The sequence below is a fragment of the Gymnoscopelus microlampas genome (genome assembly GCF_963454915.1).
Source record: "Gymnoscopelus microlampas genome assembly, chromosome: 4".
NCBI classification, from domain to species: domain Eukaryota; kingdom Metazoa; phylum Chordata; class Actinopteri; order Myctophiformes; family Myctophidae; genus Gymnoscopelus; species Gymnoscopelus microlampas.
In genome coordinates, this window is record NC_139941.1 from 9,340,264 (window position 1) to 9,366,028 (window position 25,765).

Sequence of the window (25,765 nt, forward strand, 5' to 3'; positions counted from 1 at the left end):
GATATAATTGCACCCTCCGATATCCAGGTTCAAGCTGTGTGTTTTATCTATTATTATTATACCATACTGCAGCTGATTCGTGGACTTGAGGGTTTTTCTTATTTTCTGCTGTCTTCTCACTGAAAACGTCTGTCTTTGCTGAATTTATCATTCTATTTACCTCTTCTTTTTTTTTTTACTGTTCATCCCTAGATGTTCTAAATTTGGGGAAAAGGCCATTTCTTGACGTAATCGCTTTCAAAATGTCTGCATGAATCAAGGTTCTGTTCTAAATTTAATCCTGACAATTTTGACAGGGTTTTGATGAAAAAGATGAGTTCAAACAGCCTCAGGATTCGTCCACCGCTGCACAGTTAAAAGCCCAATCCATATTCTCCAGAGATCTTGTCGATGCCTCACTGCTGTAATCCTTCAGGGCTCTGATTTTGATTTATATATATATATATATATATTGTCGTTGTCGTCGGGTATAAACCTCTTATCTCCATATTCAAACGTATGTTTTTTTTCGTAAATGAATGGTAAAAGTGCAGGTCTCTTCTATAGCAATCTGTTATTGAGAGATTACTTCTACTTTGTTACTTCTATAGAGACATGACTGAAGATGGGATGTGATTGGTTGCATTGATTGTGTGTATCTAGGTTATTATTATTAATTTATTATTATTGTTATTATGATATAATAATATGCATATTGTTGTTATTATTAGGTGTGTGATGCATCGCTTGCAGTGTGGAAGCCAGGATTCATTACTAAGTGCTCGGAGTGTGACATCATTGGACCTCAGAATGGACCAATCAGTGATCATTAAACCAGTCCATTCATCTCTACTGGGTCAGGACTACTGCTTTGAGGTACACACCCACACACACGCGCACACACACACACACACACACACACACACACACACACACACACACACACACACACACACACACACACACACACACACGTATGCACACACACACACACACAGACACACACACACACGTAAGCACACACACACACACACACACACACACACACACACACACACACACGCACACACGTCACAACGCGTGATGCAACTTGTGAGCAGCTATTTTCACATAAAGAAAATTCATGATCGTTCATTAATCATAATGGAGGCAAGAGTTTGAAATAATCGTCACATTGATTTGAAGCCCAGCCCTATAATAAGTTACATGTTGAGCCAAGAGGGAACATGTAGCCAGTCATAGTCTTTTGAATACAATTCCACTTAGTTGTAATCATAGTCTTTTGAATAAAATTCCATCTAGTTTTATCATAGTCTTTTGAATAAAATTCCACTTCGTTTTAGTCATAGTCTTTTGAATAAAATTCCATTTAGTTTTATCATAGTCTTTTGAATAAAATTCCACTTTGTTTTAGTCATAGTCTTTTGAATAAAATTCCATTTAGTTTTTGTACATTTTTTGTCATCTTAAAATGTTTTAGTTTTTGTCTACCGGTAGTTTTAGTCAACAAAACAATTTTTCACAATTTAGAAAGAATAGCATATCTACAAGCTCGTATGAGCTTGTAGATCTGCTATTTTTGAATAGCCAACGTACTGTATAAAATAATGTTTTAAGTGGTTACACAGATGCATTCCCGGTTCTAATGGGTTAGCACTGCATGTGTAATAATAATAATAATAAACTTTATTTATAAAGCGCTTTTCGAAAACAGTGTTTACAAAGTGCTTTACAGTGTCAAGATAACATTTTTAAAAATCAAAAATCAAACCAAAACATAAAGGAACATACATACATATATTGAAAGTAACATAATTGAGACAGCCACTGTGGAGGATAACAGAACTAAAATCTAGGAAAAGGCCTGGGTGTACAAATGAGTTTTCAAGAGTGTTTTAAAAGATGACACTGACTTAGCTAGCCTTAGATCCACAGGCAGGGCATTCCAGAGCCTGGGTGCCGGGCCGCAAAAGCCTGATCGCCCCCTGGTGGCGAGGTTAGTCCAGGGAACTTCCAGGAGGGCCCTACCTGAGGATCTAGGCTGTGCACCGGTCAGTGGTGGAAAGTAACTAAGTACATTTACTTAAGTACTATACTTAAGTACAATTTTGAGGTATTTGTACTTTACTTGAGTATTTCCAATTTCCAATACTTTTACTTTTACTCCACTACATCTCAGAGGCAAATATTGTACTTTTACTCCACTACAATTATATGAAAACTTTAGTTACTTTTCAGATATAAATGATGATATTATGACACATACATCAACCACTTTAGCCCTATTTTATACATAGGCTATTTGAAAATAGCAGATCTACAAGCTCACAACGCGTCGCATCGCGACGCGTTGTGAGCTTGTAGATCGGCTATTTTCAAATATTTTAGTACTTTTACTTTTGGTACTTTAAGTACATTTTGATACCAATACTTTTGTACTTTTACTTTTTTAATTCTGGACTTTTACTTGTAACGGAGTATTTCTATATTGCAGTATTGGTACTTTTACTTAAGTAAAGAATTTGAGTACTTTTTCCACCACTGGGCTCCAGCATATCAGAGATATAGCTAGGAGCCAGGCCTTGCAGGGCTTTAACAGGGCTTGTGTACAGTTAGCTGACGGCGTTCTTTGGTGTCTCTCTCTCCTTTTTAGGTGACGACGTCCACAGGGACAAAGTGTTTCTCGTGCCGCTCGGCGGCAGAGAGAGACAAATGGATGGAGAACCTGAGGAGAGCCGTCCACCCCAACAGAGACAACAGCAGGAGGCTGGAGAACGTGCTCACTGTCTGGGTGGTGGAGGGCAAAGACCTGCCTGCCAAGAAAAGGTCACACTTTATTCTCTATACTGCGAGCTGTTCTTAAAGGGATAGTTCACCCCCAAAATGACTTTTTGTTTGCTCTATCGATGAGTCACCCACTCACCCATGGAGACTTGAATTCATGGATTTTTATTTTATTTTTGTCGCATTCCTAAGACAATATTTTGATGACCAGCAGCGGTTCCGGTATAGGAGACACAAAGAGTCTCCTTTGTGTCTCCTACCTGAACCGCTGCCTATACCGGTCCGCTGGTCATCAAATTATTTGCTTAGGAATGCGACAAAAACTAAAACATATCCATGAATTCACGTCTCCATAGGGTGACTAATCGATAGAAAAAAACTTTTTTGGGGGGTGAACTATCCCTTTAAACGTCTTCATGCGAAGGACCCCCAAATTGATATATTTGTGCCAGGGACCCCAGAAGAAAAGATTTGAGTTAAAAAAGATTCTTCAAAATTCTTCAAAAAATGTCTAGATTTTTCAAAAATGTTCAAAAATCTAGCAGATGTACAAGCTCGCATCCCTAACATTTTCATCTAGTTTTTATTTGTTGACGAAATTGTCCATATATTTAGTCATAGTTTTAGTCATCATAGCCTACTTTTTATTTTGTTTTTATGTAGTTTTCGTCTGTGAAAAAAGGTAGTCGACCAACACTTTCCGCCATAGTTTTAGTCAACAACATTAACACTGGTTTTATCTCATTTAGGTTCATTTACAGGACCTCAAATTTGTATTAGGCCATGTTCCACAGTATTAGGAAAATGGTGTGGCACTGTTAATGACAGTATTATTCAGTGGTGGAAAAAGTACTCACGCTTTTTACTTATGTAAAAGTATCAATACTGCAATGGAATAAAACATTTATTTGAGTAAAAGTATAAAAGCATTGGCATCAAAATGTACTTAAAGTACCAAAAGTAAAAGTACTCATTGTGCAGGTTGTCCCATTTCAAGTTTTCAAGTGTATAAATCTTGAAAATAGCAGATAGCAGCTCACAATGCGTCGCGACACATTGTGAGCTTGTAGATCGGCTATTTTCAAATGGCCGAAATGTATATAGGGCTGAAGTGGGTAATGCATGTTTTGTAAAAAATACTCAAAATCTACAAAGTAACTAGTAACTAAAGTTTTCAAATAATTGTAGTGGAGTAAAAGTACTACAATATTTGCCTCTGAGATGTAGAGGAGTAGAAGTAAAAGGAGGCTATTGGAAATTCTCAAGTAAACTACAAATACCTCAAAATTGTACTTAAGTAAATGTACTTAGTACTTAGTTACTTTACACCATTGGTATCATTTTGATGTTTCAGGTATTACTGTGAGCTGTGTCTGGATCACAACCTGTACGCCAGGACGTCGTGTAAGATGAAGACCGACGTGGTGTTCTGGGGCGAACGCTTCGAGTTCGCCAGCCTGCCGCCAATCAGCTCCATGACCTTTCACCTTTACAAGGACACCGACAGGAAGAGGAAGAAGGACAAGAGCAGCTACGTGGGATTGGTCAATATCCCCGTCGTCACGGTGACGGGCAGGCAGCTTGTTGAGAAGTGGTACCCAGTAAGCACGCCCAGTACCCTTCGAGGTGTGTGTATGTGTTTGCGTGTGTGTGTTTGCGTGTGTGTGTGTGTGTATAAAGTATCAAGAAATAGAAATATTCAAGAAAAGTACCATAAAATGATACTTAAAGGGATAGTTCACCCAAAACAAATCTTTTTTTCTATTGTTTACTCACCCCATGGAGACTCGAATTCATGGATATATTTATTTTTGTTTTTGTCGCGTTCCTAAGGCAATAATTTGATGACCAGTGGACCGGTAGGCAGCGGTTCCGGTAGGAGACACAAAGGAGACTCTTTGTGTCTCCTACCGGAACAGCTGCCGGTCATTAAATTATTGGCTTTGGAATGCGACAAAAACTAAAAAATATCCATGAATTCAAGTCTCTATGGGGTGACTAATCGATAGATTATTATTATTTATTTCTTTTTCATTTTGGGGGTGAACTATCCCTTTAAAGTTGTTCTATGTCTTTTTTCACAATGTTATTTTGTCCAATGTGGCTGTTTTTTTAACTTTTATTTAGCTTTTGACCCCCTTTCTCCCCAATTTAGTCTATTATTTAGTCTTCCTCCCTACACACATTTGTGTGTTGTCACTGTTGTTGTATCCTACGCGAGTAAATGTAATTAGATACTTTCCACCACTGGTCATTGGTTTATCCAGTGTTAATTTTGACTGCAAATTTTGACTCAAATAAAATTCTATTTAGTTTTAGTCATATTTTAGTCATCTGAAATGTTTTAGTTTTAGTCTGGTTTTAGTTGACTTTAATATCATAAGATTTTACTCGACTAAATCTACAGTTGATTAAGATTTAGTCCACAAACATTTATTTTGGTGGGCCATGATGGTGTAGTAATTCCTGATTTATACTTAGCTGCGTGCCGATAGCCAATCTACAAGCTCACAACTGCGACGCATTGTGTAGCTTGTAGATCGGCTATTTCTGGAGTGCGACACCCACGCGCAACCAAGCATAAAATTACTTTTCTTAGTTCTACTGGATCTCTTCTCCAGTAGAACCTCCATAACATTTTTGTCTAGTTTTTATTTGTTGACAAAATTGTCAATATATTTAGTCATATTTTTTTGTCATCGTAGATTAGTTTTTATGTCGTTTTTATTTAGTTTTCATCAGTGAAAATAGGTTGTAAAAAAAAAATTGTCATAGTTTTAGTCAACAAAATGAACACCATCTAATTTCGGTTCATTTACAGGCCCCTCAAATTTGTATCAGACCATGTTCCACACAGTATTAGGTGGTTAAAGGAATAGTTCACCCCAAAAAAAAATCACTTTTTTCTATTGATTAGTCACCCCATGGAAACTTGAATTCATTCATTCCTATGCTGGCAGCGGTTCCGGTAGGAGACACAAAGGAGACTTTTTGTGTCTCCTACCGGAATCGCTACCAGTCATATCAAATTATTGGCTTAGGAATGCGACAAAAACAAAACAAAATCCATGAATTCAAGTGTCTATGGGGTGATTTTGGGACTGAACTATCCCTTTAATGGTTAATATGGTTTGAATGATATTTGGACTTGACTTGGCGTCCTCCTCTTGCAGCCAAATCCTCGGGTCCCACCGTCCGCATCAAGAGCCGGTACCAGAGCGTGGTCATCCTGCCCATGGAGCAGTACAAGGAGTTTGCCGAGTTCATCAGCGCCAACTACCTGCTGCTGTGCAACACCCTGGAGACGGCCATCAGTCTGAGGGCCAAGGAGGAGCTGGCTGCAGCGCTGGTCCACATCCTACACAGCACCGGCAAGGCCAAGGTCACCAACCACTTGATGAACCCCCGTATATAACAGTGCTTCTCAAACTTTTTCATGTCAAGGACCCCCATAAGAGAAGTTTGTACGGTTCTAGCAGTGATTTTCAACCATTTCAATTTCAAGGACCCCCCAGTTTGACATGCATTAGGCTACGGACCCCCATGTAATGGCATTTCTATCTCTGGTACCCCAATGTATGTTGTAACATACATGTTGTAACAAATGGACCTTATGGGTCCATTTGGTTCCATTTGTACACTCTAAGATTTAGAGACTTATAAAGGTCCATTTGGTTCCTAACTACCTATCATTTAGCTGGAATTCCCCCAAGGACCCCTGGGGGTCCCCGGACCAATGCCGCATATGGTTGACCGGAGTAGTGTCTTTTCTGCTTTCTGTTATTGTGGGGAAAGCTTTCGCTTGACAATAGCAGATCGACAAGCTCACAAAGCATCAGTGGTGTAAAGTTAATAACTACATTTACTCAAGTACTGTACTTAAGTACAATTTTGAGGGATTCTTTATTTACTGGAGTATTTCCAATTTCCAATACTTTTACTTCTACTCCACTACATCTCTGAGGCAAAATATTGTACTTTTACTCCACTACAATTATTAGAAAACTTTAGTTGCTAGTTACTTTGTAGATTTGTATTATTATTACAAAACATACATTAGCCACTTCAGCCCTATATACATTTTGGCCATTTGAAAATGGCCAATATTCAAGCTCACAATGCGTCGCGATGCAACGCATTGTGAGCTTGTAGATCTGCTATTTTCAAAAGATTTTTATACATTTGAAAACTTGTGAAATGGGACATTCTGCATAATGGGTATTTTAACTTTTGTCAAGCTTGTCATTCATTGTTTCTAATAGATAAAGATGCTTGTAATTCAATTGGGCTAAACATTAATTTGACCCTTGGCTTTCAGGACTTCCTGACAGACCTGATGATGTCAGAGGTGGATCGTTGTCGTGACAACGATCAGTTGATCTTCAGAGAGAACACGCTGGCGACAAAGAGCGTCGAGGAGTACCTGAAGCTGGTTGGACAGAAATACCTGCAAGATGCACTGGGTAACCTGTCTGTCTGTCTGTCTGTCTGTCTGTCTGTCTGTCTGTCTGTCTGTCTGTCTGGTAGGTAGATACTGTCTGTCTGTCTGTCTGTCTGTCTGTCTGTCTGTCTGTCTGTCTGTCTGTCTGTTGGGTAGGTAGATACTGTCTGTCTGTCTGTCTGTCTGTTGGGTAGGTAGATACTGTCTGTCTGTCTATCTGTTGGGTAGGTAGATACTGTCTGTCTGTTTGTCTGTCTGTCTGTCTGTCTGTCTGTCTGTCTGTCTGTCTGTCTGTCTGTCTGTCTGGTAGGTAGATACTGTCTGTCTGTCTGTCTGTCTGTCTGTCTGTCGGTCTGTTGGTATGTCTTTTTGTGTCTGTTGTGTAGATACTGTCTAACTGCCTGCACTGTATTATCTGAGGTAATCAATGTGTGTGTGTGTGTGTGTGTGTGTGTGTGTGTGTGTGTGTGTGTGTGTGTGTGTGTGTGTGTGTGTGTGTGTGTGTGTGTGTGTGTGTGTGTGTGTGTGTGTGTGTGTGTGTGTGTGTGTGTGTGTGTGTGTGTGTGTGTGTGTGTGTGTGTGTGTGTGTGTGTGTGTGTGTGTGTGCGTGCGTGCGTGCGCGCGCGCGCGCGCGCGCGCGCGTGCGTGCGTGCAGGTGAGTTCATCAAGGCGTTGTATGAGTCAGATGAGAACTGTGAGGTGGATCCTGGCCGATGTTCCTCCTCAGAGCTTCCAGAGCATCAGGAGAACCTGAGGATGTGCTGCGAACTGGCCTTCTGCAAAATACTGGACTCCTACAGGTACCGTTGACATATACATTATAGAAGTGTTCGCAGCCCACCCATCTGACCACTGAGTGGTCAGAGCATGTTTATTTTAACGATCGATCAATCGATTGTGTTCCGGCCTTTGATCAATGGAAGTGTGTACAGTATATATACAGTATAGACAACATGTGGATTTACACACTCTTCAGCTCCAAGTATGAAGATGTGAGATGAGGTATGCTTTGAATGTGGTTCTCCAACTTTTTCATGTCAAGGACCCCCAACATTATATGTATTTGGCTACGGACCCCCATCTCAACATATGTTGTTCCAGGGACCCCCAGAAGCAAAGATTTGAGTTAAAATGGCTTTAAAAAATATATATATATTCAAAGATTTGTGCACATTTTCAAGATTTTTCAAAAATAGCAGATCTACAAGCTCATAGCACAGCACGGCACTCGGTGCCGCGCTATGAGCTTGTATTTCTGCTGTTTTTGAATAGCCAAAGTATACAATAATGGTTAAAGTGGTTGGAATGATTGTGACGCTATATTAACATATTTAGCTGGGGACCCCCTGGTACCCCGCCAAGGACCCCTGGGGCTCCCCGGACCCCACTTTGAGAACCAATGATATACAGTAGGCTACTTAGTTAATAATTCAACCTCTGCACTATGCTGCACAATATACAATATATAATCTCGAAAAACGAGATGATGCATCTCAAGGGGTTTATCCTTCTAATGAAGGTACTTTATTATGTGTGATATTATTATACAGTAAAATATCCCCAACAATGTTCGAATACATACTCTCCCTGCTCTCCCTATTGTTTTTGCTATAAATGTGACAAAATATGATATTTGTTCTCACTAATCTCTGGCTGAAGACCCTATCCCAGAATGCATTGCAGGTGAATACCTGAAGCTTTAGGTCTATACAGATTGGAATCAGATTCATTTTTAAGTCTGAACAGCAACAAATAACATGGAAACTGATGTTTGCATTACGTTTTTATTGATTTAAACATTTTGGACATCAGACCCAAAAATCGTACTTGGGTCGTACTTGTCATCTTAGGTCACAAATCTGATAGATAGACAGACAGACAGACAGACAGTCAGGCACACAGACAGACAGACAGACAGACAGACAGACAGACAGACAGACAGACAGACAGACAGACAGGCAGACAGACAGACAGGCAGGCAGGCAGGCAGGCAGGCCTTTATTAATGCAGTTCTCATGTCAGATCCACAGCTAGAAACAATGCTACAGCATGTATAGATCTACATCTGCATCTCTCCACGTCTTTCTCCTTCCCACAGAGTTTTTCCCAGGGAGCTGAAGGAGGTTTTCGCATCATGGCGACACGAGTGCGGTAACCGGGGGCGACCGGACATCAGCGAGCGACTCATCAGCGCGTCGTTGTTCCTGCGCTTCCTGTGTCCGGCCGTGATGTCGCCGTCACTGTTCGAACTGACGCAAGAGTACCCCGACGACAGAACGGCGCGGACTCTCACGCTCATTGCCAAGGTCACCCAGAACCTTGCCAACTTCACCAAGTAAGGAGGGGAGAGAGGGACGTGTTTTTTTTTACAGCCAGTGGCTCATGTTCCAAAAGTAGGGCAGCAAGGTATTCACCATTGCGGTTAGTGTTGTCATGTTAAGTGAAGGATGCGCCCACTGAGTGCAGCCTTTGTAGAAGATTCAAGATGTTTTATTTGTTACTGACTTATATACAGGAAGCAGCAAAATGTTTTTTGGACTTGTCCCCGTAGATTGTGTTTATTCATTAAATATTAAGCAAGAAAATAAAATAGAACGACTAATAATGGGTGAATGTAATGCACAATCTATGTAAAGCGCTTTGGATAAAAGCGCTATATAAATGCACCATTTACCATTTACCATTTTTAATAAAAGAATATAATGTATACCGATAGGGACTTGTCTTAGACAGGCACAGTAACTAATCATCATTAGCAACGTTTGCTTATGCAGTCAATTTCTGATACATACACTGTAACAGATCAAAGCAGCAATGTTTACCCAAATGTGCAGATGTACAAAGCAGCAGGATCAATCAAATGTGCAAGTGTCACGTATAAGGGATTCAAGTGTTCCCTACATTTCTTTGAGCAGTATAAATACATAGCATGAACAGCATTTCTCAAACAAAGAACAAGTGGTCAAGCATAGAGAAAGTAAAAACAAAAGAAAGATGGTTTTACATGCAATTTCATTTGAGTTACTGCAATTTTAGTTTTAGCTTGTTTGACATTGTTCAGTTTGCTTTGTATTTAGTTTTCATTTGTTTTTTACTTTACAATTTACAATTTAGGCAGTCCTCACAAGACAAATGGCTGTTTTATAGTTAAAAAAATCATTTTTAGAGATACGTTTGCACTTTGCAGAAAAACATTCAGGTTAGGATTAGACATTTAGGTTTAGGGATTGGAATTAGAGTTAAACATGATTTATACTTAGTTGCGTGCCAGTGTCATGCACCGAAAAACAGCCGATCTATAAGCTCTACAAGCCCACAACGCGTCGCGCTGCGACGCGTTGTGGGCTTGTAGATCTGCTGTTTTTCGGCTTTAGGCTTACGGTTAAAACTGCCAAAATATATGTATTTTTAAATGACATTCATAAAATCGCTTTCCTAAAGCGTTGATGTCCTCACAAGTATAGTAATACAAACGTGTGTGTGTGTGTGTGTGTGTGTGTGTGTGTGTGTGTATGGCAGGTTTGGTAATAAGGAGGAGTACATGCTGTTTATGAACGACTTTGTGGAGCGGGAGTGGAGCAGCATGCAGCGTTTCCTGCAAGAGATCTCCAACCCGGAGAGCGTCAGTCACACTGCCGGGTTCGACGGCTACATTGACCTGGGCCGAGAGCTGTCCACGTTACACACACTGCTGACCGAAGTAGACCAGGTATACCCATTCGTTGGCCCATTACAACCGGGAACGCATCTGTGTAACCACTTTAACCATTATCTTATACTTTGGCCATTCAAAAATAGCAGATATACAAGCTTGTAGATCTGCTATTTTTGAAAAACCTGTGAAAGACGGGGTGCCGTGATTTTCAGTGATCCCCCCCCCCTAAAACATAATCATCAGGTATTATATACTAGGAGGAAGATTTTTTTTCAAAAAAGTGTACAGAAATTGTTAAAATTATGTTTTTATGTGGACACGCCTCCAGTTCATTAAGTATACCTGGTTCTCACCTTAGCACCTCCTCCATCACCTTAGCACCACCCACCTGTCCTAGTCCCTCCTCCTCCTTATGCCCACACCTGTTGTGTTATGATAATGAGGGGGAGGGTATGTTTTTACTATGTCACTAAAGCGCTGGCACGTTTGACCCTCAAGGTTTCAGCCTCCAGGAAGAAACTCCAAATAGTCAGAGAAGACATAAAACACCATAAAACCACCACCGGGGGGCTTAATGAAGTTCTATCAACCTCAGACACATGAAAAACAGAAAAAGTGCAAAAACATGGCACCAGCTCTTGAACATTTGAACATCTTTGAATATCTTCTTTTCTATAGCGAACATTTGTAACTTAAATCTTTGCTTCTGGGTGGGTCCCTGGAACAAAGTATTTTGAGATGGGGGTCGGCGGCCAAATACATATCGTTTTGGGTGGTCCTTGACATGAAAAAGGTTTGAGAACCACTGATATAGCAACATACGTTTTTTCAAAAAACTGTTAGGATTTAGAGGACATTTGTAGAATCGGCCTCAGGCCTTAATGGGTTAACTACCAGCTGACTGAATTAGACCAGGTGTGGTCATAGAGTGAGTGACACCAGAAGGAGCTCATCTGAGCTCGTTCCCCCCAAAATCTGCCTCAAACATGAGAGAAAATTGCATTCTACTAATGCTGCCTCCAAAACGTGGAATGCCTTACCAAAAACCATTAAAGATATGGACTCCTTACCCAAACTCAAAACTAACCTAAAAGAATGGACGACCTTAAGATACAATTATCCTTTGCCCCCCGCCCCCACCCCTCCTTTTTTGTAAATATACCTTTTGCTTAGCCTGGGACTAGACGAATCTGCGAGTGCAAAAAAAAATTGCACTCTGCGATTTGGGTCTGGCACGGCTCCATAGAGAATCCATCTCCTGCTCCAGAAGACGTGTGTGACCAATCAGGGCCCAGTATTTCAATATGGGAGACTGTAATTGGTAGTTGGTTGTAGGTCTAACCAGTTGCGTCGAGGGCCATTGTTTTGATTCTGCCCCCTTGGGGAAAAAAAACGTCCTCATGGAAGCACCAGACTCATATCCACGCAGTGATATAGTCTGTCTACGCCAGGCTACCTTTTGCTGGTACTGAGCTTTTACTGATATGTATTGTGTTGTATGTATTGTATGTCTTACTGATGAATTGAGTACAATGGACCACAATGGAAACAGGCCCCCTGGGGCTTTTTGTGTTATCCTTATAGCATAACTTTTTTTTTTCAAGATTTTGTTCTTTTGGGGAGAAATGGGGAGAGAGATGGGGGGGGTGACACGCAGCAAAGGTCGTCGGGAACGGGAGTCGAACCCGCGACACGCTGTCAGGCTGGCATTGCAGCCCAGGGTGCCTGGACCGTCACGCTACGGCCCAGGCCCTTATAGCATAACTTTTGACTGTACAACTTGTACTGTTAGACGGTTGACTGAATAAAGTATTCAGTCAACCAATAAATCAATCAATCAATCAAAAAACGGTACCTCATTCATTAACGCCCAGCTGACTGAAGTAGACAGGTGACTCATGTTTCTGTGTGTTTCCAGATGTGTTTGTCTAAGCTCGGTCCTCTCCCTCGCGTGCTGCGGGAGGTTTCTGCGGCGCTCGCCAACCCCGGGGGCGTGGCCAGCACTGGGGGAGTGGCCAGTCCAGAGGTTAACCCAATGAGCTCTCCAGAACCACAGCGCATGTCATCTCCACCCCCCCTGTCTCCGCCCCTCTCCCCTCCGCTGGCCGCCTGCAGTCTGTCCATGGGTCTACAGGGCAGCATGGGTCTGGAGAGCAGGTTAGTCATACTAGTTAGTTATACTAGTTAGTAATACTGGGGGGGGATTCTTCATCAGCCAGACCTGTTGTCCAAAGACAGAGGAGGAAGAGAGGAGATCGGACCTCAGCCTTATCCAGTGTTTACATACATTTCTAGTCTACATGTCACGGTTTCTACGTACATTTGTGCTGTGAAATGCAATATTATTATTATATTTTTTGTATTTTTTATAATTTTTATAATTTTTATAATTCTTATTACTTTTTATTTATGTATTTATTTGTATTATTATTCAGCTGCTGTACAGTTGTAAATGATAAATAGACTGCAAGAGTAAATATCTAAAACGGGTCGCATACTGTGTAATACACTGTCGTGTGTGTGTGTGTGTGTGTGTGTGTGTGTGTGTGTGTGTGTGTGTGTGTGTGTGTGTGTGTGTGTGTGTGTGTGTGTGTGTGTGTGTGTGTGTGCGTGTGTGCGTGTGTGCGTGCGTGCGTGCGTGCGTGCGTGCGTGCGCGTGCGTGCGTGTGCGCGTGTGTTTGCAGTTTGGTGGACTTCACCAGACTACCCTCTCCGACCCCAGAGAACAAGGAGTTGTTTTTTGTCACTAAAGGATCCAGCCTACAGCCTGCAACAGGTAACCCTTCACCTCTGACCTTTGACCTCCACCTGACCTAACCAACCCTAAGCCCTGACCTACGACCTCTGACTCTCAGAGGCCAAATACAAACCCTACCCCAGTGGTGGAAAGTAACTAAGTATATTTATTTAAGTACTGTACTTAAGTACAATGTTGAGGTATTTGTACTTTTTGAAATTTGAAAACTTTAGTTACTAGTTACTTTTCAGATATATATATCTAGACTATTTGAAAATAGCCGATCTACAAGCTCACAACGCGTCGCATCGCACCGCGTTGTGAGCTTGTAGATCTGCTATTTTCAAACATTTTAGAACTTTTACTTTTGGTACTTTAAGCACATGTTGATGCCATACCTTTGTACTTTTACTCAAGTCATTTTTTTATTCTGGACTTTTACTTGTAACAGAATATTTCCATATTGCAGTATTGGTACTTTTACTTAAGTAAAGAATTTCAGTACTTTTTCCACCACTGCCCTGACCAATGACGTGGCCTGCTTTTTTTTTTTGATCCATCCAGGCCTCCAGGATTCTCCTGCTCCGAGCTCCTCCTACTCAGAGGCCAATGAGAACGAAGCAGAATTGGCCGGCGGCAGCAGGAGGGAGGGCCCAGAGCTGACCAATGAGGACCTGCAGGACTCCTCCCCTAACGACGGCCCTGACGACAGCCAATGGCAGCGCAGGACCGGGCTCCTCCCCCTCTCTTTCCAGAACCCCGTCTATCACATGACGGCCACGTCGCCACGGCAACCCCAGCAGACGGATGCCACGCCCTCTGACGGCTCCGCCGGTTCCCATGGTAACGCTGAGGAGAGAAACACCCTGGCAGCCAAACCTACGTTCCTCACTCAGATGTCTGTCGCCCTGGGAGCAGGAGACAGAGGAGGTAATCTGAGGACTCCACCTCACCCCCCTAGCACTCACCTCTTCAGACTCCACCTCACCCCCTAGCACTCACCTCTTCAGACTCCACCTCACCCCCTAGCACTCACCTCTTCAGACTCCACCTCACCCCCTAGCACTCACCTCTTCAGACTCCACCTCACCCCCTAGCACTCACCTCTTCAGACTCCACCTCACCCCCTAGCACTCACCTCTTCAGACTCCACCTCACCCCCTAGCACTCACCTCTTCAGACTCCACCTCACCCCCTAGCACTCACCTCTTCAGACTCCACCTCACCCCCTAGCACTCACCTCTTCAGACTCCACCTCACCCCCTAGCACTCACCTCTTCAGACTCCACCTCACCCCCCCTAGCACTCACCTCTTCAGACTCCACCTCACCCCCTAGCACTCACCTCTTCAGACTCCACCTCACCCCCCTAGCACTCACCTCTTCAGACTCCACCTCACCCCCTAGCACTCACCTCTTCAGACTCCACCTCACCCCCTAGCACTCACCTCTTTAGACTCCACCTCACCCCCTAGCACTCACCTCTTCAGACTCCACCTCACCCCCTAGCACTCACCTCTTCAGACTCCACCTCACCCCCTAGCACTCACCTCTTCAGACTCCACCTCACCCCCTAGCACTCACCTCTTCAGACTCCACCTCACCCCCTAGCACTCACCTCTAGTCTCGCGTGGCCAGACTGTTGCCTCCCACAATTTACAAATGTTTCCGGCATACAGTCTGGGACTCGGAAGCTCTGATCATTCTTAAAGGGAAAGCGGAAGCCCCTCCCCTACCCACTTCCGTTTTAGCATTGTGCAGTGGCGCAAAGGAGTCCGACTGGAATCAAAACAAAAAGTGTTAAATAATATAAATATGATATATGTATGAATATATATACAAATATACATATATATATGTATCATATATGATACATATATTATGAATATAATGATAAACAATCCTCGCACAAATAACATGAATCTACCTATGACTCTATGCTTCCGCCTGGGTTCTGTTTCCACTGGGACTACAGGTCCGCGGGCACCGCGTCGTGATTGGTCGAATGTTTTTCCGGTCTGAGTAGCTTCCGTTAAGCAGCTTTTGGGAAGTGGAGTTCCAGACTCTATATAGCATTCAGAGATTGTGGAATAGTTGTCTGGTGACGCGAGACTACCTAGCACTCACCTCTTCAGACTCCACCTCACCCCCTAGCACTCAACTTATTTTTCTCAACCACAAATGCACAGAATGTGATTCACATATACCATGTTGTTTAGACAGATGCTAGGTTCACTGTTTACCTTGTATCCCATATTCCATATTTAGATAAAATGGAATGTTTACACAGTTGTTAGGTTCATTGTTTACCTGGCTTCCTAGTTTCTTCGATGCGCTAAGCTGTTCTCTCTGCACTCTAGTTATGTGACTATTTACCTTGTTGTTTGTTGCCAAGAGTTCATGTTTACTCCGCTTATTCCAATCTCGCACTGGAATCCTAACAGTTTTCTGAAACACTTTGTTGCTATAATATCAAACCTTTTTTCATGTCAAGGACCCCCAAAATTAAATGTATTTGGCCGCGGACCCCCATCTGAAAATATTTAGCTCCAGGGACCCCCCAGAAGCAAAGATTTGAGTTACAAATGTTCGCTTTAAAAAAAATATATATTCAAAGATTTGCACACAGTTTCATGATTTTTCAAAAAATAGCAGATCTACAAGCTCATAGCGCGGCACTCGGTGCCGCGCTATGAGCTTGTAGATCTGCCAATTTTTTGAATAGCCAAAGTATAAGATAATGGTTAAAGTGGTTAAAATCTAAAATGCCTCAATTGTATATTTTCAGGAGGAGGGGAGAGAGGAGCAGACAGAGGAGGAGGAGGAGGAGTTGAGAGAGGAGGAGACAGAGGAGGAGGAGGAGGTGGAGGAGTTGAGAGAGGAGGAGACAGAGGAGGAGGAGGAGGAGGAGGAGGAGTTGAGAGAGGAGGAGGAGGAGTTGAGAGAGCAGGAGGAGGAGTTGAGAGAGGAGGAGAGAGAGGAGGAGGAGGAGAGAGGGGAGACCGGACCTCCGCCCTGTCCAGCAGCAGCAGTGGGGAGGAATATTCCCGCCGCTCCGGGGAATTCTCCCGACGACAGTTGTCCCTCACTGACCCCCAGCCCAGCCCTGCCCCAGGTACCCGTTAACACAGCGGTTCTCAACTTTTTGTTTGTATTTCAAGGACCTCCATAGTGTATTTAGGCCACGGTCCGGACCCCCAATTGATACTATTTTAACCTCTGGAACCCCAATCTACACTGTAAAATCCTCAGTGTTCATTTAACTCTGTTAGTAAATGGAACCAAAATGAAATACATTTTAATTATCCTTGAGAAATGATGTTGTATGATGCATTTTTACACTGACATTTATATTACAAAGGTACTTATGAAACTATTTACTAGCAGAGAGAGAGAGAGAGAGAGAGAGAGAGAGAGAGAGAGAGAGAGAGAGAGAGAGAGAGAGAGAGAGAGAGAGAGAGAGAGAGAGAGAGAGAGAATCTAGGTGAGTTATTGTTTAAAGTTAGTGTTGCACGGTACAGTTGTCTCTGTACTGTTTTTGAACAAATCTAGATATTAGTTATCGTATAGCGTCTAACAAACCGACCAATAAAGGTAAATACATATCATTAGATTATTAATAGTACAATAATGTACATTATGCTATTAATCATTTCATATACCACGGTTAGTGCAATAAACCATAACATGAATGTTAACACTATGTCACATTTCCCAGGAGCCCCTCCTCGCCAGAACTCGGCCGGGCCGTCCATTGGACCGCAGCGCAGGATCGACCAGCCTCCCCCTCCCCCCTCGGCCCCCCCTGCCTGCCCCCCGCGCGGCAGGACCCCTCCCAGCATGCTCAGCGGCTGCAGCGCCGTCTACCCCCCCCGGCCCGCCTCCGGCAGCGTGATGTCGTCGAGTCCCGATTGGCCGAGCAGCGGCCAGTCGCGTCTCAGACAGGCGTCCTCGTCGTCCAAGGGAGACAGCCCCGAGAAACAGCGGCCAGTTGCCAAGGTAACCCCCGGGTGAACCCGCAGAGACTGGGCACATTCTGTGAATTACTTTAGACGAGATACATCGTTAGTAAATAATAATTCAAATCTCAACATTTTCACACAATCATACAGTAGTCAAATTAAAGTTGCATTATGTAACTTTCCTGTTCTACCCCGGATTTGAACCCCGGTCTCCTGTGCAAACGCTGAACGCTTTCATTTTCACGTCTATATTCATATCAAAAACAAGACAAAACAGAAACAAATAAAACAACCTATCCCTATATCGTGTGATACAACACAAATGTATAAGCAATTTAAAAGCAATTGCAGACACTTGGATTGTGTCAAAGGTCTCAATAGAAGAGCAGGGAGACCAAATACAACCACCCCAAGTGAAATCCTTCAAGTTGACAGCAAAATAGTTCATTCACTGTTCTCAACACACCTTTTGTTGCGTGTGCCTGCGTGTGTGTGTGTGTGTGTGTGTGTGTGTGTGTGTGTGTGTGTGTGTGTGTGTGTGTGTGTGTGTGTGTGTGTGTGTGTGTGTGTGTGTGTGTGTGTGTGTGTGTGTGTGTGTGTGTGTGTGTGTGTGTGTGCATGCGTGTCCAGGCTCCCTGTGCTTTGGATCGGACTGCTGCCTGGCTGCTCAATATGAACTCCAACAGCCAGTATGTGGAGACAGAAGAGGATCGCCATGATGACACCCTCACAGAGAAGGTTAAACAATTCAACATGTCTTATTTATGTTCACGTGTCTTTTATATTGTCTTGCCCATATAAAGAATTGTGGGTCCAATCTCAATGTTAAAAGCTGCATTGTCATTATTATTCTTTTTTTTATTTGATCTATTTTCACCATTAAATAAAATGCTGTTATGGTAATGGGTGAGAAGTTGAACTGATAACATCCCCAGCACATTTTTAGGAGGTGCAGCTGAAGTAACTCCCTGCATAATATATATAATATTTGACTTTGAAATGTAGTGAAGGTGAAAGTCACCCACAAATACAAATACTCAACTAAAGTGCACATACTCAAAATATGTACTTAAGTACAGCACTCAAGTAAATGTACTTTGTTACTGTCCACCAATGCTTTTAGCAGATGACTCAGCTCTCCTTGTGTCTCACCATGATAAATCAGAGGTAGAAAATGACCTGGTGCAGAACTCCACAATATCAGCATCTGATATTATGACAATAAATTGTCTTTGTAAAACAGACTCTGTGGGACCAAAGCTAAACTAAAGAAGTCCCCTGTTTTCAGAGTGGTAGTAGTTGTTCAATTAAATTAGAGTTTGTTGTAATCGATAGCTACCTCTTCACTGCTGTGTGTGTGTGTGTGTGTGTGTGTGTGTGTGTGTGTGTGTGTGTGTGTGTGTGTGTGTGTGTGTGTGTGTGTGTGTGTGTGTGTGTGTGTGTGTGTGTGTGTGTGTGTGTGTGTGTGTGTGTGTGTGTGTGTGTATTACTATACTATTATTACTATGTCCCAAGCATACAGTACTAGAATTTGAGAAATAGACTTTGTGAGGAGAACTTTTCTGGTCCTCAGGGGAGCTAGGCTTATAGTTAAGAAAAGGTTCAGGTTAGGGTTAGGATTAGACATTTAGAGCTTAGGTTTAGCTGTTGTGGTTGGAGTTACGTCCATTTATACTTAGTTCGGTGACGCACACCGAAAACATTTTTGGTTAAAATTGGTTAAAACATTGCAAAAACATTAATACGAATGACATTAATAAAATCACTGTCCTCGTCAAAATGTCATGCTGATGTCGTTGTCCACACAAGTAAAGTAATAAAGACTTTATTGTGTATGTGTGTGTGTGTGTGTGTGTGTGTGTGTGTGTGTGTGTGTGTGTGTGTGTGTGTGTGTGTGTGTGTGTGTGTGTGTGCGCGTGCGCGTGCGTGCAGTATCAACAGGAGATCTCTGTTCTCCAGGAGAGGTTGAGAGTTGCAGCGTTGAGACAAGAGGAATGTGAAACTCGACTGTTGGTTCAAGACCAGCAAAACCAGAGAATGTTACAGGAATACCAGGTACAATAAAATACATTATTAGAACAAACCAAACATTATTATTGTTCTTATTGAATGTCACTTAACATCTTGCAGGCTGCAGCATTGGTACGACTTTATTTGCAAAGCTGTTCTCGGAAATCTCTCCTCATTCATTGGTTCCAAATGTGTTTGCCAGACCCAGGGGGTCGGCCTACAGGAGGCTTTGTCGGTCGGTCGGTCGGTCTGTCCCTCTTTTCCTCTGCACACACGTCATGCGAAGACCGGCCATTCAGATTTCAACCACTAGGGGTCTGGCAGAACCAGGTCTCCTGGTTCCTCTAGTTTAATTTAAAATACCCGTATCTTCATCACAGACTGAGACATGTAAATTCTCCAAAAATGGAACTCATTTTGGAACATTTTTAGGCAAGACTGACGTCACAGTTGATGCTACAACAGCAATAGATGTTCCTGCAGTTCTATGATGTCATCAATATGATGTCAGTCATCTCCCTATTTGGGCAGAAGTGGGGGGTTGAGGTGCAGAGACGGGGCATGGAGGTACTGTAATAGGGATGAACGCTGGTGCAGGGAGTGGGATGGGGGCAGGACAATGTATAGGTCAATATGCATATCGTTGCTGTCGGGTGGAAACCTCATCCAAAACTATTACTTTTCAGTTAAAATTCAAGTGCTGAGCTTGTAGAACTGCAATTTTTGCTACTTTTGTGTGACTGTATGACGAAGGAGGGCATTCATTTACTGGAAACAAAAAATGTAGAAAGTTAAAATATGGAGATAAGAGGTATCTGCCTGACCACAGCGATATGCCATGTCATACAGTATGTCATATTTCATATTCATATGTCATACTGTATGTCATATGTCATATACATATGTCATACTTTTCATATTCGGACATACTAAGTGTAACACGCCCTCACGTTGAGACAATTTCACTCAGCGGAATTCAACGTCTCGTGTTACTTGTCAGTTCCATCGCGTTCTCAGCGGAGCGCGCGGAATGTCGCTAGACGAGACGCCGCTCTTTGAGGCCGCCCTGCTCCAGGAGCTGGACTGGAGCGACCGCTCCTTTCCCTCCTTCTCCCCGCCCGTCTTCCCCTCGGGCCCCGGCCTGCTGCTCAGGCCCCTCTGCGCCGCAGACTTCCACAGGGTGATTCCACGAGGTCCTGTCCCAGCTCACCCGGGCGGGCGGGCGGGCGACGTCACGCCGGATCGGTTCGCCGAGAGCTTTGAGCGCATGAAGAAGACGGGGGACTACTATGTCATAGTGGTGGAGGACTCGAACCCAGTGTTGCCAGATTCTGTGAGAGAAACAAGCAACCAGGTCTAGGAAAACCAGCCCAAAAGAAGCGACTATGGGCCCACATGAGTACTTTAACATGTACATCAGCTATTTGAAAATAGCAGATCTACAAGCTCACAACGCGTCGCAATGCGACGCATTGTGAGCTTGTAGGTCGGCTAGCATCATGTCCACGGGTGTACTTGTACATTACGGCTGGGGGATGTGTTTGTACATCAAGCTGTCTCACGCTGCAGGAACATGAGACAGGCCACATGGCTCGGCAAGGCTTACTTATTGTTGTTGTTGTATTTCAGTCCAGGTTGGAGGACACAGACAGTCGACTGAGGAGGCTTCAGGATGACAAAGATCTTCAGATGAACAGCATCATCAGCAGGTGACCTTTAACCTTTACCCTTTAAGCTCATACAGTCTCTATTATAGGTATCTGTGACCTTTACCCTTTAACCTCATACCGTCTCTATAGGTATCTGTGACCTTTACCCTTTACCCTCGTACAGTCTCTATAGGTATACGTGACCTTTAACCTTTCACCCCATGCAGTCTATAGGTATCTGCGACCTTTAACCCCTCACACTCTCTGTAAATGTGACCTTTAACCCTAAACAGTCTCTAACTATAGGTAGTTGCCAGACAATGGATTATAATGGATATAAAACTTCTGATGACCAGTTGAAAAGGTTATAAAATAAACATGAAAATCGCTGGCACTGGGTGAGTATATTATGAAAATACTCTGGCAGTCAAATAGATAATAGAGACTACCTTAATTGGTGGTCTACCGATCATCAAAATTAGGATTGCATCCAACCCGAACATCTGCTGGTCGGGCTGTAATGAACAAATGACTGGGGCTGGGCTGTCTCCAAATATGGAGATGGAGCCCACTAATAAGAACATGTCAAGGTCAGGACATGCATGCATCTGCAACGGTGCCTGCACAAATCTGTTGTCGGCATACATGCAACGGTTTGTGTTTGCGTGACATCACACCAGAGCTCTGGTCTTGCCTATAAGATGTGAAAATACTTTTAGACTTCCACTCGAGTAGTTCTTAAATAGATCATCACACTAATAGAACTGTTTAAACACATAGTTTTATTTATAAACCGTCCTCAGAGAGAGATGGAGAGAGAATTGGAGGCAGAGAGACAGACGGAGATAAAGAGACAGAGACGGACGAAGAGAGAGAGAAAACAGGACAAATCTTCCAACACAGCAGACGTATTGTCCGTCTCCATGCATACCAGCAGCTTTGACGATGAACCGCCGCGGCTCATGGAAGGTGTGACGTCCCGATCTTCTTCCCAGACTCAGGTCTCCGGTTCTGAGTGTCGTCTGTACGCCTTCATGTCTCAGGTCCTGCTCCATAAACACCCGAAGAGCAGCCAGATTACCGAGGAACGATCAGACCCCTTCAGCAGCCTGTCGGCAAATAACCAGCCCTGTAGCCAGCCAGAAACAACAAGAAGGAGACACAAACAAACCAAGATCTTGCAGCATCAACCGTTTGCCGAGACCTCAACTCAGCCGGGAGAGATGAAGACGACGCATCAGCGGACTCACGCAGCAAAGAAACCCCACGTCTGTGAACAGTGTGACAAGAGATTCAGGCATTTGTGTCACCTGAAGACGCACCAGCGCGTCCACACCGGAGAAAGACCATACCACTGTGAGAAATGTGACAGGAGTTTCAGTCGGTTATATGGTCTGAAGACCCACCTGCGCCTGCACACCGGGGAGAAACCGTTCCATTGCACCCAGTGCGACAAGAGCTTCAGCGAGGTGGGCAACCTGAAGACCCATCAGCGTCTGCACAGTGGGGACAAACCGTTTCGCTGTCAGCAATGTGACAGGAGTTTCAGTCAGCTGTGTAACCTGAAGACGCACCATCGTCTGCACACCGGGGAGAAACCTTTCCACTGTCAGCAATGTCGCAAGAGTTTCACCGTGCTGGGCGCCCTGAAGACGCACCAGCGTGTCCACACCGGAGAGAAGCCTTTCTACTGCAAACAATGCGGCAAGAGTTTTAGTGTGTTAGCCGCTCTGAAGACGCACCTGCGCGTCCACACCGGAGAAAAACCCTTCTACTGTAAAGAGTGTGACAAGAGTTTCACCGACGTGGGCAGCCTGAGGAGACACCAGCGTGTCCACACTGCGGAGAAACATTACTGTAAGCAGTGCGACAGAAGTTTCCGGAACCCAGGCAACTATAGGAGACACAAGCATAAACAGACTGGAGAAACACCTCAGCTCTGTAAACAGTTTGAAATGAGTTTCAGTGTGTTCTCAACATTTTCAGGCCGTGACCCCCCAAAATAATCATATTTGAACTGGGGACGGACCCCACCCCCCGTTCCCCCCACCCTGATAGAATTGTAGGAGTTGAGGCATTCAATTTTGTTTGACTCGGTTCCACAGATAAAAATTTGGAAAATAGACGATCTAGAAGCTCACAACGCCTCGCATAGCGTTGTGAGCTTGTAGATTGGCTATTTTCAAAATACATTCCTCTCATATTATTTGACAATTTCACCAATGTTTCACCAATTTTGTAGTAAAGTTTGTTGATTACTTTTGATGCAGTAATGGTCTTTTTTCTTTTCTTTCCTTCTTTTTTTTGGTATTAAAAAGGTCATGTTGGGATCCCCAGGGGGGGGGGGGGATCAATCAGTTTCATGTGTGTATATTCATATGGCCATTGGAGTGCCCTTCTACCACTGTAAGAAGGTTGAGAAATATTTGCATAATTGTGCTGATAAGCACACAAGGCCATATTGAGACGATGGTGCAGGAAGCAGTGTGCAATTCCCCTCCACTTTTTCTAGTTAAACAGCACATTATTAAGTCTGGCGTACGGCACAAATGGTTGAATTTAGAGACCAATCAGAAACCGGAAAACCATTTTCGTGTCATTTTAGATTTTTGCGTTGGCTATTCATAATTAGCAGATATAGAAGCTCACAGCGTGTCACTTCGTGCGGCAGCTGCGAGCTTGTACACACAGTGTGAAGACTACTGATTTAGAAGGCATTTGTAGAATCGGCCTCAAGTCTTAATGGGTTAAACAACAAATTTAGCAAGGAGGAAGTGCAAATCATTTTCTGTTGGGGAAAATTGCATTCGACCATCTATGGGAGCAGCATTAATAATATGGTATAATGAGGTCAGGATACGCAGGGGAAACAAATGTTACTGCAGTTAAAATCACTGCTGTCAGAAATCACCGTACCCTGATGTCTCGCCATGTCCAACACAACTGTGATATCTTGATATCTTTCTTTCTTTGTGCAATTCATTGTCATTATTATTATTATATTATTGTTCTGCATACTGTATGTGCCCTGACTGTGGAACATAATTTCCTCTCTGAGGATGACAGACTAAAGTTAACCATAACGCTGTTTGTTCAGGTTGATGTCGGTGGAAGAAGAGCTGAAGAAAGATCATTGTGATATGCAAGCTGTGGTGGACTCCAAGCAGAAGATCATAGAAGCTCAGGTCTGTGACATGTCCATCTACAGTCATTCCACAGCTCACAACGTCTATGCTAGAACAGATGTTGGTTACCTTTGGTTAACGCAGCGTTTCCCAAACAATGATAGGATATTTTGATGCCAATAATCCTTTTACACTTTGACTCAAGTAAAATGTTTTACTTGTGACATGGGAGTATTTTTTTATATTGTGGTATTGCCACTTTTACTTAAAGGACCACTTCACCCATTTTCAACCTTATCTTCATGTAATTGGTCCTCATTATACTCATTATAATATGGTACTATTTTTGTCTATCCACTCTGTGTCTCCGAGGAGATTTTTTTGTTATTGTTTTGTTTTATTTATGAATGTGAGAACAATGGCGTCTATTAGCATGCTAACTTTCCAGGAATAAAAACCCTGCCGTTTCTATTAGCTTCAATTCCCCATCGATGATGTCACTGGTAGGCAGGTTTCTGAACTGTCGGAGTACTTCTTCCACGACTGACTGCCTGTCTGTCTGTCTGTCTGTCTGTCTGTCTGTCTGTCTGTCTGTCTGTCCGTCTGTCCGTCTGTCCGTCTGTCTCACTGTCTGTCCACCTACAGGAGAAGAGGATAGCTAGCCTGGACGCGGCCAACAGCAGGCTAATGGCGGCGCTAACTCAGCTAAAGGAACGCTATGCGGTGACATCGCAACGCAACGGCCTGTCGCCCAGCAACACGTCTTCTCTGCAGATCACAGAGAACGGAGAGTTCCGCAACTCCAGCAACTGTTGAACATTGAGCGATCTGATTGGACAACTGCAGCAACTGTTGAACAAGGAGCAATTGGACAACTGCAGCGACTTTTGAACAATGACCAATCTGACAAGTCAACTCCAGCAACTGTTGAACAATGAGCTGACTGATTGGACGATTCCCGCAATTGTTGAACGATGAGCAGTCTGATTGGGCAATTCCAGTACCTTTTTGAAGAATGAGCAATCTGATTGGACAATTCCAGTTGAACAATGAGCAGAGTATTGAAGTTGATGAGCAGTCCAACAGTGAAAGAATGAATGAGTCAGTTTGATAGGAATGTGCTGGGTTGACAGGAGAGAACAAGGTGGAACACAACGCAACGGAAAGGGGACTAGCTGTCCTGGATGACAACTTATGGCTGTTTTCGACTACGTATCGCATCTATTATAACCAGAACCACCCCCATACGTTGCTGAGAGGAGTCCTTCAGGTCTCTATACTAGTGTCTTTACTGTTTTCACTCCACATTAAATATAATAGATGAAAATAGCCGATCGACAAGCTCACAACTCGTTGTGAGCTGGTTGATTTGCTATTTTCAGCGAGGGTTTCCCCAGAATACAGATGCTGGGATTTAAGTGGTT

General features: G+C 43.3%; 1 protein-coding gene across 1 annotated transcript; it reads left to right on the forward strand.

Moving 5' to 3' along the window:
- Positions 1 to 774: 774 nt before the first annotated feature.
- On the forward strand, positions 775 to 25,157 carry LOC311043791 (disabled homolog 2-interacting protein-like; the record flags this gene model as incomplete). The annotated part of the gene is made up of 18 exons (XM_084055151.1): positions 775 to 855; positions 2,633 to 2,805; positions 4,118 to 4,389; positions 5,937 to 6,145; positions 7,082 to 7,226; positions 7,860 to 8,004; positions 9,303 to 9,539; positions 10,724 to 10,913; positions 12,778 to 13,016; positions 13,544 to 13,635; positions 14,161 to 14,526; positions 16,549 to 16,710; positions 17,314 to 17,594; positions 18,188 to 18,295; positions 19,490 to 19,612; positions 21,197 to 21,276; positions 24,314 to 24,401; positions 24,987 to 25,157. Exons 1-18 carry the CDS (start codon positions 790 to 792, stop codon positions 25,155 to 25,157), a joined length of 3,147 nt encoding a protein of 1,048 aa, XP_083911277.1. The 5' UTR covers positions 775 to 789.
- Positions 25,158 to 25,765: the final 608 nt, after the last annotated feature.